The sequence below is a fragment of the Canis lupus genome, chromosome 10, assembly GCF_003254725.2.
Source record: "Canis lupus dingo isolate Sandy chromosome 10, ASM325472v2, whole genome shotgun sequence".
In the NCBI taxonomy this organism is placed as follows: domain Eukaryota; kingdom Metazoa; phylum Chordata; class Mammalia; order Carnivora; family Canidae; genus Canis; species Canis lupus.
Genome location: NC_064252.1, coordinates 24,853,498 through 24,868,473, shown reverse-complemented (window position 1 = coordinate 24,868,473; position 14,976 = coordinate 24,853,498). Strand labels below are relative to the sequence as shown.

The 14,976-nt window shown below is 39.6% G+C and overlaps 1 protein-coding gene across 3 annotated transcripts in view; it reads left to right on the top strand.

Moving 5' to 3' along the window:
* Positions 1 to 14,976, top strand: part of EP300 (E1A binding protein p300) — an 89,762-nt gene that overhangs the window by 18,835 nt on the left and 55,951 nt on the right. For all 3 annotated transcript variants that reach the window (XM_035696521.2, XM_035696520.2, XM_025458798.3), the window contains exon 2: positions 10,135 to 10,772. In XM_035696521.2, coding sequence (XP_035552414.1) covers positions 10,323 to 10,772 — 450 coding nt within the window. In that variant the 5' untranslated portion in view covers positions 10,135 to 10,322. The remainder of the gene's footprint in view (positions 1 to 10,134; positions 10,773 to 14,976) is intronic.

Below are 14,976 nucleotides of genomic sequence, written 5' to 3'. Positions count from 1 at the left end.
ATTTATTTATGATAGTCACAGAAAGAGAAAGAGAGAGAGAGGCAGAAACACAGGCAGAGGGAGAAGCAGGCTCCATGCACCGGGAGCCCGACGTGGGACTCGATCCCGGGTCTCCAGGATCGCGCCCTGGGCCAAAGGCAGGCGCCAAACTGCTGCGCCACCCAGGGATCCCTACTGTTTTTAAATAAAGCACTGAATGAAGTAACATTAGATATCTTGTTTCAACCTAATTCTTTTTTTTCTTTTTTTCTGTGTGTGTGTGTGTGTTTCAGCCTAATTCTTGAGGTTTGCAAATTTGCCTCATTTTAAATACTACAATGTTTTAAAATGTCATGCTTTTTAAGGGCCCCAAACAGCTGAGTTAATGATGTAGTAGTGCCCTAAACCAATAAGGAGAGATCTTTGTTACATTGTCAATGTCTAGCCAGACTGTTACTAGATTTATTGAAGTTATGTAGATTTGGCTTTCATTTCCATCCTTATTTTTTAAAATCTTCAATCTCTCACCTGGAATAGAGGCTCTAGCATTCTGATCTCTGTCCACCTCTTCGCTCACTTTGCTCTCCCTACTTTGAATTCTTTTAGTGCTGAACTGGCTGAGCTTTAGGTTGTTCACATACTATATACTCTTTCCCTCTACTCCATCTGTCCTGCTCCTACTTGCCCTCTGGCCTCACCACTGGATTAAAGGAAAGAAAGGTTTTGAGATCTGGAATTTTTTAAAGCATTTTAATGTCATAGAGAAAACTAAATGAATCAGTGGGTGAATTTTATCTTCTAAGTGGATACTCAAGAATTGACTGGTTTTGGGACAGTATGGATATTAGCATGGGTACTTTGCTTATGTGCAGTTTAAGAGCAAAACTGATCTTTTATTTAACTTCAGTTTGCCTGAAGCACAAAAAGCCTGTTTCTCCAACAAATAATGTTTGGGCTTTCTAAATGGGGGGAAAATGTAAAAGTGGGAAGAGGTGCTGTTCAGTAGAATTAGATTTTGATCCAAAATTATTTCAAGTTTCACATCCTAATTAGTAACTTGAAAAAAAAAAGCCTCTTATTTATGCTTACAGTGCAGTGTGGGATTGTATTGTTAAGAATTCTAATTTTGAAGGTTATGCTTCATTTATATATTTCATGGTGGTAGTGTTTATCTTATTTCTCATATATTGTGAAATCATCTTGATCTTGATTTTTGGAAAGGCTAAGTGGTGTGAATACTCATTTTGCAGGAGGTAATATGGCTGACTCCATAATAGCAATATAGAAAATACCAAGGGTGACTTACAAAATCAGTATGTAATAATGAAAGGATGTTTTGACTCAACACTAGTTTCCCATATATTCAATCCGAATTTGTTTTTGTTTAGATTGTCGCATTTCTAATACCTGGTCCATCATATATTCTAAACTTTGCAAATCACATTTGAATCTGGCCTGTCACATTTGTATCACCGTGTTTGGATTGAATGTACACTCAGGTGAAGAAACATTTTACTCAAAGTTACTTTGTAGTTGAGCATCATTAAAGGTATTTGGGAACTTGTCAAGGAACTATTTGGAAGATATAGTCTGCTGTTATTGATTGGTCTTGATAATTTTTTGAAAGCAAGCAGAAAATGTCTTATTGGATATAGTATGTGAGTTCATTCAACAGTTTGTGATACTCTTTGGTAATATTTGCCATAGGATGGTGTAAAAGGTAATGAAATAAATTTCAGATTTATAAATTTCTAATCATAAAGGGTGCAATTAAGCAACTATTTAGGAGCTTACTTTAATATCTTAAAAAGTTACTTGTTGTCATTTCCTTTCTACCTCCTACTTCTCCATCCACTGCAGGGTGGTATTTGCTCTTTATAACTCCACTGAACTGCTCTTACCTAGATTAGTAAATATCTCCTAGTATCTCCATTTAGTAAATTCTCTCTAGAGCATGGGACACCACTAACATTTCCTTCTTGGAACCTGGTTTCCAAGATAGTATTTCTGGTGGATGGGCTGGGGAATGTTGGGTTTTAACATTGTTTGATGGTTAAAATTATTGTCCCTTAAATACCTGTATATATGATGGTCCCCTTAATGTCTGGTGGTGACGTAAGCTCCACATTTTTCTTACATCACAATGTTTTTCTCTGGATTGTTCATCTGTATAACAGAGCCCCTATCTACTCTTAGGCTGTCCAACCCAGGAACTTAGGACTCATCCATGTCTTTTTTCTTAACCTCCTACCTATAGTCAGTCAGAAAGAGTTCTTTTTGATTGGCATCTTTGATGCCTCTGCCCATTTAGTACTTCTGCTCCAGGATTAACTGCTAGTTTTTGTTACTTCTCCAGCAGCAGCCTCCTGACCAGTCTCTGACTCCAGACTTATCTGTCCAATTCATTCTTTTTTTTTTTTTTTTTTTTAATTTTTATTTATTTATGATAGTCACACAGAGAGAGAGAGAGAGGCAGAGACACAGGCAGAGGGAGAAGCAGGCTCCATGCACCGGGAGCCCGACGTGGGATTCGATCCCGGGTCTCCAGGATTGTGCCCTGGGCCAAAGGCAGGCGCCAAACCGCTGCGCCACCCAGGAATCCCTGTCCAATTCATTCTTCATCTTGTTTATTCGAGTGGGCTCTGATAAATACAAATTTGTTCATACCATATTTTTGCTTAAAATTCTTAAGTAGATCAATTATCTCTTTAGAATAAAAATTCCAAACCCTTAGGTTAAGGGACCTTCTAGGTTTCTCATGTTTGCTGAACATTCAATTTTATTCAGCTGATCTGAACTAATCCCTATGAAGGGCAAGTTCACATGGGGGCCTGAGAAGATGATTTATTTGAACCTTCATTTTTCTCCCTTTCCTTGAAGAATAAGGAAGAACTTGAAGAGCTTATTAGTAACAAGCATGAAATTGAGGCTGGTCAGTACTAAAACCCACCATTCAGTAGGATTTCCTAAATTGTGATATTAAATTTTTATTTTTTATTTATTTATTTTAAAGATTTTATTTATTTATTTATTTATTTATTTATTTATTTATTTATTTATTTATTTATGATAGAGAGACAGAGACACAGGCAGAGGGAGAAGCAGGCTCCATGCCGGGAGCCCGATGCGATGCGGGACTTGATCCCAGGACTCCAGGATCGCGCCCTAGGCCAAAGGCAGGCGCCAACTGCTGAGCCACCCAGGGATCCCCGTGATAATAAATTTTTAAATTCTGTTTTTCCCTGGGTGGCTCAGTGATTTTGCGCCTGCCTTCTGCCCAGGGTGTGATCCTGGAGTCCTGGGATCGAGTCCCACATCAGGCTCCCTGCATGGAGCCTGCTGCTTCTCCCTCTGCCTGTGTCTCTGCGTGCCCCCCCCCCCATGTGTCTATAATAAATAAATAAATAAACAAACCAACGAACACATCTTTTTAAAAAATTATGTTTTTCCTTTGCATTTTCATTTTTTTTTTTTTTTTTTTTTTTTTTTTTTTTTTTTTTTAGATTTTATTTATTTATTCATGATAGTCACACAGAGAGAGACAGAGAGGCAGAGACACAGGCAGAGGGAGAAGCAGGCTCCATGCACCGGGAGCCCGATGTGGGATTCGATCCCGGGTCTCCAGGATCACGCCCCGGGCCAAAGGCAGGCGCCAAACCGCTGCGCCACCCAGGGATCCCTTCCTTTGCATTTTCAATACATATTGCTTTTAGTTTGGGACTTGCTTTTCTACTAGTTTTAGACCATGGGTTCCATTTGTTGTTTTGACAAAGTTGTGGGTAAGGACTCACCCTGGACATTATCCTGGCCCCTCCTTCTGGATAGGAGGTTCTGAAATTTCTCATCAGGTGTTCAGATTCTCAGCCAGGGACACCAGAATCATCTTCTGTGTGAATTTCCCTTTCTCAGTAGACACTCTTCTAGCCCTAAAAAGAGAACAACAAAACTCCATGAAGAGGGTAGACAGAGTTTTACTGTCTTTTTTGGTGGAAGAGGTGACTTTAGCTCACAGTTGCTAAATGAGGTCAGCTTATAGAATTGGGTTTAAATCCAGATATTTGGACTCCCTGAGCAGTGCCAAGTTATAGATAACAATGATAGCTGATGGCATTTAGGAATCATATACATCCAGAGCTTTGAGGTGCAAAGTAGCTTAGGAGTAATAATGACTGTTCATGATATTAGATGAAATAAGAGTGTTTGATCAAAGTATATATGACTTTTACAGTCTCTCAAATTTAATCAGCATAGCTGTTGAAAGTGTTTTAAGTAGAGGTAAGAGAACTTTTATTAAGTTATAAATGCCAAATAAGATATAATTACAATATTCAATTTTAGAATTGCTGGATACATTTAATTCTGTGAGCATATGTTAGATCTTGTGAGAAATGTAAATATTTATTAAATGCAACCCTTGGGGTGCCTGGGTGGCTCAGTTGGTTAAGCATCCAACTCTTGATTTTGGCTCAGCTCATGCTCTCTGGGCTGTGCAGTAGAGCCCCATGACCAGCTTCCTTGTTGAGTGGGGAGTCTGCTTGAGATTCTTTTGACTCTACACGTGCTCGCACCTGCTCTCTCTCTCTCTCATTTATAAATAAATAAAGTGAAATAACCTTTATCCTTCAGATATTTATAATTTGGTAATGAAGTAAGATGTACACAGATGTTTAGTTATAACAAAAGATGAAGAAAGGAAGTGCATAAATGAGGTTGAGAGTCATCTTAGGAAACAGGATCAATCTTTGAGTTGAAACCTGAGTAGTAGTAACTACAATTTAGGTCTATTGGAAGTACAGGATTGGGACGCCTGGGTGGCTCAGTGGTTGAGCATCCTGCTTTTGGCTTGGGTTTTGATCCTGGGGTGCTGGGATGGAGTCTCACATCAGGCTCCCCGCAGGGAGCCTGGTTCTTCCTCTGCCTATGTCTCTGCCTCTCTCTCGGTCTCTCGTGAATAAAAAAATAAAATCTTTTTAAAAGTACAGAATTGCCATTAAAAAAAGAAAAATCCTAAACTTTTATCTTCAGGGTCTACCAGTGTAAATCCTCCTGTTTGTCTTCACAGTGGAGCTTAACTTTGTAATGTGATGTGAACTGTTTTTGCATAAACCTGAAACAGCAATCAAATGCAGTAGATTTGGCTATAGTACAGGTTAAATTAAAATCCTTGAGATTCGGGGGATCCCTGGGTGGCTCAGCGGTTTGGCGCCTGCCTTTGGCCCAGGGCGCGATCCTGGAGTCCCAGGATCGAGTCCCACGTCGGGCTCCCGGCATGGAGCCTGCTTCTCCCTCCTCCTTTGTCTCTGCCTCTCTCTCTCTCTTTCTGTGTCTATCATAAATAGATAAATAAATATTAAAAAAAACCCTTGAGATTCTTGTGCCCCAAGTAAGACTTCCGTATTACTGAAGTGGATTTCTGCTCAGTGAATTCTGTGTCACTCTTACCTACTTTTGATATTGTTGAGAAGATTAGTGGGAATGATACAATTATTGAAGTGCCAAGAACAATGCCTGACACATTGAAAGTGCCTGATAAAAGTTCATTCTCATTATAAGATTGTTTTGTCTGCCAATTAGGTAATGATTCCATTGAATAATAATAGATGAAACATTTTCATGGTGTTTAATATGTGTCAGGCACTATTCTAAATAAGTATATTAACTTATTTAATCCTTATAAATAATCTATGAAGTAGGTACTTTCCTATTATACAGAGGGAGAAACTAGCCTCTTCTGTGTGTACATGAGAGTTCTTTTGTCTGGTTCTCTGAAAAACTGTTAGGATTTTGATTGGCATTGCACTGAATGTGTAATTTTTCTTGTATTTATTGCTTTGGCTAGATGTTCCAGTACAGTGTTGAATTAGAAATGTTTGTCATGGGTATATTTATCTTGTTCTTATGCTAAAGAGACTTTTGATGTTGGTCCATTAATGCATATTTGCTGTCAGTTTTTAGGTTTTGGAAGGAACCTTTTTATCAATTTAAGGAAGTTCCCATCACTTTTTTGATGGCTGTAGTTTTTTGTTTTTTGTTTTTTTTTCTCTTATTTATTTATGAGAGACACACAGAGAGAGGGAGACACAGGCAGAGGGAAGAGAAGTAAGCTCCATGCAGGAGCCTGATGCGGGACTCGATCCCAGAACTGTGGGATCACATTCTGAGCTAAAGGCGGATGCTCAACTGCTGAGCGACCTAGGCGTCCCATCACATTTCTATCTATCTATCTATTCCCATTACAGTACTTTTTAAAGACGCTGATGAATTTGATTTGCTAGGGATTTGTTTTTGTTTGAGGGGGTTGAGTTTTTGCTTATGTTCATGATTTTCTTTTCTTGTACTGGCCGTGTGATTTTTTAGAATATTCTATTTTCTAGAAGTGTTTGAGGTTGAATTGTCTTACTTTAAAGTTCGGTAGGACATCCCTGTAAAAACATTTATATCTGGTATTTTCCTTATGGGAAGATTAGCCAGTGATTAAAATAGACTCTTTCTTTTCTTACTTTCAGAGTGCTCTTGCATGTGGGCATGTGAACTAGGGGAGGGGCAGGGGGAGAAGGAGGGAGAATCCCAAGCAGACTTCCCTGAGCAGGAGGAGCCTGATGCAGGACTCAATCTTAATGACCCTGAGATCATGACCTGAGCCAAAACCAAGAATCAGATTCTTAACTGATTGCACCACCCAGGCACCTCCAGACTATTCCCTTAATAGTAACAGGATAATTCAAGCTTTCTATGTCTCCTTCTTTTAAACTTATTTAAATGGGAAGTTTCAATTTAATAGAATAGTATAAAGGAATTCCCGTGTGTGTTACTTCAAGTTATTTTTGTACGCACATACATGCTCCCTCCTTTCTTTTTTTGCTGGGGTGTTTTATAGCAAATCCCAGACAAGTCATTTCACCAGAAATGCCTTAATATGTATCTCTTAGTTAAAAGGATTTGTTTTAACATAGTAACTATGCTGTTACCACACCCATCAAAATTGGTAATTTAATATTACCCACCACTCAGTCATGCTTTATTTTCCTAATTCTTTTTCTTTTTAAGACTTTATTATTTATTTGAGAGAGTGTCACTGCGAAGGGCAGAAGGAGAGGGAGGGACAAAGAATCTTAAGCCGACTTCCTTGCTGAGCACAGAGCCCAATGAGGAGCTCGATTGCACAACCCTGAGATCGTGACCTGAGGTGAAACCAAGAGTAGGATGCTCAACTGAGCCAGGTGCCCCTCCTTGATTCTCTTCTTAAAAATGTGTGTGTGTGTGTTTGTTTGTTTTTTATAGTTGGTTTGCAGGATCCAAACAGGACATACCTAGTTGTTGGATCTGTAATAAGAACTCCTCACATTCCCTTACATTTTTCCTTCATGTCATTGATTTGTTTCAGAAACTGGGACATTTATCCTACAGAATTTTTTTTTTTTTTTAGATTTTATTTATTCATTCATAGAGACACAGAGAGAGAGAGAGGCAGAGACACAGGCAGAGGGAGAAGCAGGCTCCACGCAGGGAGCCTGATGTGGGATTCGATCCTGGGTCTCCAGGATCATGCCCTGGGCTGCAGGCGGCGCTAAACTGCTGCACCACCAGGGCTGCCGCAGAATTTCTTTTTGATTAAGGTTTGGTGAATATTTTTTCAGGAACATACCCATTTTTGTCTCTTCAATTTTTTGTGTAAAGTTATGAGCTGTATTGCTTTCTGTTTTTTCTTTTTTCCTTAACTTTCCCAGAAATTTATTTCTCTTCTTCAAAGAACCAGCGTTTTCTGGTTTTGTTGGTACCCTCTCAGTTGCATCTCTCCTTTTCTCTTTTGTTGATAATTCTTTTATCTTTGGTTATCTTGCTGCTGTTCTTTTTCTGACATAGTAACTTGGCTAGGGCAGCCCCGGTGGCACAGCGGTTTAGCGCCGCCTATGGCCCAGGGTGTGATCCTGGAAACCCGGGATCGAGTCCCATGTCAGGCTCCCTGCATGGAGCCTGCTTCTCCCTCTGCCTGTGTCTCTGCCTCTCTCTCCGTGTCTCCCATGAATAAATAAATAAAATCTTAAAAAAGAAATAACTTGGCTAGTTAACTCATTAATTTATATCTCTATTCTTTATTTAAGTTTTAAAATGTAAAAAAAAAAAGTTTTAAAATGTAGTGTTACTTTTTCTTTTGTGATTTCCTCTCATCACTTATGTGCACTTTTTAAAATTTCTAAATGAGGGCAGCCCCGGTGGTGCAGCGGTTTAGCGCCGCCTGCAGCCCAGGGCGTGATCCTGGAGACCCTGGATCGAGTCCCACGTCAGGCTCTCTGCATGGAGCCTGCTTCTCCCTCTGCCTGTGTCTCTGCCTCTCTCTCTGTCTCTCATGAATAAATAAATATAATCTTTAAAAAAATAAAACTTTATTTGTATTCCAAAACAACTAAGGTACGTTTTATAGTGGAAGAGCACAAAATGATTTTTCAAAAGGAAATAATAAAACTATAAAAGTCTGGACTTTGAATCATGCCCTGTGATCCTGGGATGTGATTGAGAGCAATTATAATATGACCAGATGCTTAAGTGTGTTGGACATTAGGCAGGGAGTTGGTGTATAAGTGGTGAGACTTGTCCTTCACAAAAAGCTACAGTCTGTATGCAGAGGTGGCATTAAGGGGTGGTGGAAGTAAGAGATAGCAGGAAGGAGGAGAGAGAGACAGATACACAGATAATTTCAGTGCCATTATAGAATCCTCTTAAAATAGGAAGGGCACATATGGGAAGAATTGTGCTTAGGAACCAACACTAATTGGACCAAGTAGATCATTACTAAGTGGTATCTTGTCTTCAAGGAATGGTCTGTCTTTTAATAGTATAATCAGTTGTAGAGCCACGTATATCTAATTATTAAATACCCAATTAGGCTTTGTTAATGTGAAAGCTACTTGGGGAATTAAAAGGAAAAAAAAACAAAACAAAACCTCAAAACACCTCATTCTGTATAATGAGTTAATACTGTTAATTCCACAGATCAACCAGGGACAATTCTTTCCTTCCGGTGGACATTTGGTAATTTTTGGAGACATTATTGTCACAAATGGGGTAGGGGTACCACTGGCATTGAGAGAGACCAAGGATCTGCTGCATATCTTACAATGTATAGGACAATCTCCTCTTCCCCCACAACAAAGAATATCCAGCCCAAAATATTCAGTAATGCCAAGATTGAGAAACTCTGAATTAATCCATAATTTGCATATTCTTTTTTTGTGGGGTCAGGGTGATTTGTATGTTGTTGAAGGAGCTAGAGGCATGGTTTTGTATCCTATTACAGCAAGATTTTGATTAAGGAAAACTAATCTTGCAGGCTGAGGTCAGGTGAAAGGGAATTCACTCAGATCAAGGACTTGTTTTGTGGCAGGCACTGTAATAGGCACTTGGTAAAGAACAGCAGATAGAACCTGTCTTCATGAAGCTCACAGTGAATGTTTTGCAAATGGTGGATCTTTTGTATCCATTGTCTTCACTTGATTTTAGCCAAAAGATCAAGAAACCATCAGTTGTCTTTAGTATTGTATTTCAAATATTTTATTTCATTCTGAATTTAGTTTGTGTATAGATAAGTTATTTTAACCTCTTATAAGGAATTCTGGAATATTAAAAATTTTTTTATCTTTTTCATGATCATGGGTACAAACTCAGCAACTCATAATGGGTGTTGTGCTAACATTTAATCCTTTTTCCTTTGGTTTTAGGTACAGTTCATAAGTGTTTAAACTTGTTGACATGATCAAATATTCTCTAATTTTTAAATACATATGTAACATTTTTTTTAGTATAATATGAAAGACTGCAGTACAAATAGTATCCCATGGAGTGAGGTTTGAAAATATTTAATGCTGGGGATCCCGGGGTGGCTCAGTGGTTTAGCACCTGCCTTTGGCCCAGGGCATGATCTTGGAGTACCGGGATTGAATCCCACATCGGGCTCCCTGCAGGGAGCCTGCTTCTCCCTCTGCCTGTGTCTCTGCCTGTCTCTGTGTGTCTCTCATGAATAAATAAATAAAATCTTAAAAAAAAAAAAAAAAAAGAAAGAAAAAGAAAATATTTAATGCTTATCCAGAACAAAGCATAGAGCAATTTATAATTTTGATTCTGTCAACTTTAACCTTTATCTTTTCTCTTTCCTTTTAGATTTTGGCTCTCTATTTGATTTGGAGCATGACTTACCAGATGAATTAATCAACTCTACAGAATTGGGACTAACCAATGGTGGTGATATTAGTCAGCTTCAGACAAGTCTTGGCATAGTACAAGATGCAGCCTCTAAACATAAACAACTGTCAGAATTGCTACGGTCTGGTAGTTCCCCTAACCTCAATATGGGGGTTGGTGGCCCAGGCCAAGGCATGGCCAGCCAGCCCCAACAGAACAGTCCTGGATTAGGTTTGATAAATAGCATGGTTAAAAGCCCAATGGCGCAGGCAGGCTTGACTTCTCCCAACATGGGGATGGGCACTAGTGGACCAAATCAGGGTCCTGCGCCATCTGCAGCAGGTATGATGAACAGTCCAGTAAATCAGCCTTCCATGGGAATGAACACAGGGATGAATGCTGGCATGAATCCTGGAATGTTGAATGCAGGCAATGGACAGGGGATGATGCCTAATCAAGTCATGAACGGTTCAATTGGAGCAGGCCGGGGGCGACCTAATATGCAGTACCCAAACCCAGGCATGGGAAATGCTGGCAGTTTAATGACTGAGCCCCTACAGCAAGGCTCTCCTCAGATGGGAGGACAAACGGGATTGAGAGGCCCTCAGCCTCTTAAGGTAAGTGCAGTTTTGGTTTGTATGCACTATCAGTTTGTTTTGATTGTTCCGATGATGGAAGGAGGGCTTGAGGTCAGTTACTCGTTTATTCTTTACCATTCATGCTTGATTTTATTATATGGTGTACTGTTTCTCAAACATATGCCAAGGGTCTGTGTTGTCACAAATTTTATGAAGCTCTTATATTAATTTTGAATAAAACTGTTATTTTACAGCTCAGTAATATTGTATACTAGTTCCTATTCTCTCAGTATTAGAATGTTAAAGAATAGGTATTAGAATATTTTCACAAATACTAGAATATTTTTTGCTCTTTTCTAAGCCCATTTTTAGTTTTCATATCCTCGTAAAAATATGGTTTTGAGCTAGCTGGCTTTATACCATCTTCAGATAGACATCACTTATTTCCATTACTTGGAATGTCCCTGGTTTTCAAGAGGTATTTATTCTAAAAGACTTATTAAATGTGGGATGCCTGGGTGGCTCAGCAGTTAAGCATCTGCCTTCGGCTCAGGGTGTGATCCTGGGGTTCTGGGATCGAGTCCCACGTCGGTCTTCCTGCATGGAGCCTGCTTTTCCCTCTGCCTCTCTCTGTGTGTATCTCTCATGAATAAATAAATGAAATCTTAAAAAAAATTTATTAAATGTTATTTTTTTTAATTTTTATTTATTTATGATAGTCACAGAGAGAGAGAGAGAGAGAGAGGGGCAGAGACACAGGCAGAGGGAGAAGCAGGCTCCATGCACCAGGAGCCTGATGTGGTATTTGATCCCGGGTCTCCAGGATCGCGCCCTGGGCCAAAGGCAGGCGCCAAACCGCTGCGCCACCCAGGGATCCCTAAATGTTATTTTTTTCTCAGTTGATGGACATAAAGGTGTATTCGTTTACTCTGGAACCTCAATATACCAAATGTCCAGTTAACCTAATTTTGGTCATTGATTGAAAGGCTTTTCTTTTTCAAAAAGCCTACTTTTTTTTGCTTTATTAAGTAAAGCTAAATATATTTTCTGAAACTTTAAAAATGTGTTCTTTATATACAGAATTAAGATGTTACGGGGATCCCTGGGTGGCTCAGCGGTTTAGTGCCTGCCTTCGGCCCAGGGCATGATCCTGGAGTCCCCAGATCACGTCCCGCGTCAGGCTGCGTGGAGCCTGCTTCTTCCTCTGCCTGTGTCTCTGCCTCTCTTTCTCTCTCTCTCTCTCTCTGACATGAATGAAAAAATAAAATCTTAAAAAAAAAGAATTAAGGTGTTATAAGCATATATTTGATGCCTATTCCTTCATATTTTTCCTACATATTTATTTTTTTCTTGAAGTGGTATATTACAGTTGCCAGCACCTGATATATAATTAGTAAATACTTGCTGAATGAAAAAGATGGCTTTTCTTGGAAGGTGATATTGGAGATGGGTAAGATTTTCACAAGGAATTAAGAGCAAGCTCTTTCTGTAAGAGGAATAACTGAGTAGGCTTTGGGACTTTGTGTTCATGAGAATCATGATGATGAGAGAGAGTTCAGCTATGAGATTAAGATATGGGGACGAGAAGCAGCCTGGGTGGCTCAGTTGGGTAAGCATCTGACTTGATCTCACTTAGGTCTTGATCTCAGGGTTTGAGTTTAAGTCCCATGTTGGGCTCTAGGACGGGCATGGAGCCTACTTAAAGAAAAGGCATAGGGATGAATACAGAGTGGGGAGACTGAGGTCACATTCCATGCATGAAAGCCCTTAAATTTATGCTACACAGTAAAGAATATTGATCTCTTAACTTAGGGAAAGATTGTTTGTCATTCCTGCCTCTCTAGATTTTCCCTTTTTGGCACTTTCATATTGCTATGTTGATGTGGTTAGGTTAGAATATTTGGAGTGGAAAACAGAAACCAGAAGCTAAAATATTTATTAGGTGCATCTTCTAGATTTTAAAACATAGCTGTGAAGAGTCCCTGCCCTCCTGATGTTTATACTCCAGTGGGGAGAGGTGGGCTGACAGACTAAACCTTCACTGATTGATCAAATATTTATTGATTCCTAGCTTTGGTGCTGAAGATAGAGAATGAGTGTTTCATAGACCTTCTATTCTAGTGTGCACATAAGTTGTAAGTTATGATATTCCAGGTCTGTGCTATGAAGAAAAAATTGGAAAGGCTCAGGGGTACCTGGCTGGCTCAACTGGTAGAACATGCAACTGGGGGATCTAAGTTTGAGCCCCACATTGTGTGTAGAGATTACTTAAAATCTTGAGGGGCTCAATGGGTTAAGTGGCTGCCTTCAGCTCACGTCATGATCCTAGGGTCCTGGGATTGAGCCTGGATTCGGGCTCCATGCTCAGCGGGGAGTCTGCTCCCTCTGCTGCTCTCCTACTTGTGTGTTCTCTCTGTCAGGTAAATAAGAATAAAATCTTTTTTTTTTTTTTAAGATTTTGTTTATTCATGAGAGACACACAGAAGAGAGAGGCAGAGACACAGGCAGAGGGAGAAGCAGGCTCCATGCAGGGAGCCTGACTTGGGACTCGATCACGGGTCTCCAGGATCACGCCCTGGGCTGAAGGCGGTGCTAAACCGCTGGGCCACCTGGGCTGCCCCTAAAATCTTTTTTTTTTTTTTTTTTTTTTAAGGAAAGGCTCAGTAGGAGTGGGACACTGTTTTGTTTATAATCTAAATCACAGGGATGCCTGGGTGGCTCAGTGGTTAAGTGTCTGCCTTTGGCTCAGGACATGATCCCGGAGTCCCGGAATCGAGTCCCACGTCTGGCTCCCTGCATGGAACCTGCTTCTCCCTCTGCCTATGTCTCTGCCTCTCTCATAAATAAATAAATAAAATCTTAAAAAAAAAAAAGAAAAAGTCGGGATCCCTGGGTGGCGCAGCGGTTTGGCGCCTGCCTTTGGCCCAGAGCGCGATCCTGGAGACCCGGGATCGAATCCCACGTCGGGCTCCCGGTGCATGGAGCCTGCTTCTCCCTCTGCCTGTGTGTCTGCCTCTCTCTCTCTCTCTCTCTGTGTGTGTGACTATCATAAAAAAAAAAAAAAAAGTCTAAATCACAATTTTTTTTCATTAAATTTTTGATCTGAGTTGAAGGCAGATGCTTAACCAACTGAGCAACCCAGGTACCCCTAAATCACAGATTTCTTTTATCAGCATTGTTTGAGACATATAGCAGTGTACAAAACATACAAAAATCCCTCTCTTTGTGCAGCTTTTATATTTATGGAATGGAGGAATTCAAATATAAAAATATTACTAGTAAAATATTTTGTGGTTTTAAGTGAGTCCCACATGTATTTATATTTATGAATTGATACTTGTAAAGTACAGCAATAACTAACACATAACATCTCTAAATTCTTATTTAGTAAATAAGTTTTGGGGAATTATGGAAGTTTGGAATGAGATACCCAATTAATAGACAAGTAAATACTTTAATAAAACGACAAGTTTTCTCTTTGTAGCAGGAAAAAAAAGCTTTTATTCATTACATTTCTTCCAAAATTCCTAAGAGTTCTAGTGATATTTAAGAATCAGGAATTAAGGAACTTTTCAGTGAAACTTGAAGTTTTGAACCCTCATGGCAAATGGCAGTGGCTTTTGTACACATTTTTCTTATGGATGAATCTGTGGTTCAGTGTGTGCAGGCAGGTTGTGACATTCCTACTTAAAACCTTCTTCCAAGTCCTAACAGTGGTTTTTGGGAAAAAACTTGGATCATATCCCCCCCCCCCTTTTTTTTTTCATATCCCCTTTTAATCTAGGTTTTGATTTTAGAGTTAGTGTAAAATAAATAAAAAATGTTTTATGTCTTCAGCTTATTTCTGATTAGTTCAGGAGGGTGGAGTGAAGGGCAGAATAGTGCTAATGTGAATCCCGCTGCCTGCATCTGGGCTGTTAACCTGGTCGTCTTCCTCTTCAGCTATATATTGTCAGGTTTCTTGGTTAAATCCTTTCATTCTTCACAAACATCACAAAACATTATATGTGCCTCCTTAAAAATGCTGCTGACAAAAGAAAGACATTTTTGAAAATCTTTTTACCTAATAGCTGCCCTTTATTTATGAAGAAAGCAATGAAGTTTATCATCATAGTTAATGGTACAGACTGGAGCTTTCCTGCCTGGGTTAAAAATGAGCTCAGGCACTCCCATAGTAGCTATATTACCTTGGGCATCCTGCTTGCTCTACCTCAGTTTTCCCGCCTGTACAATGGAAATAGTA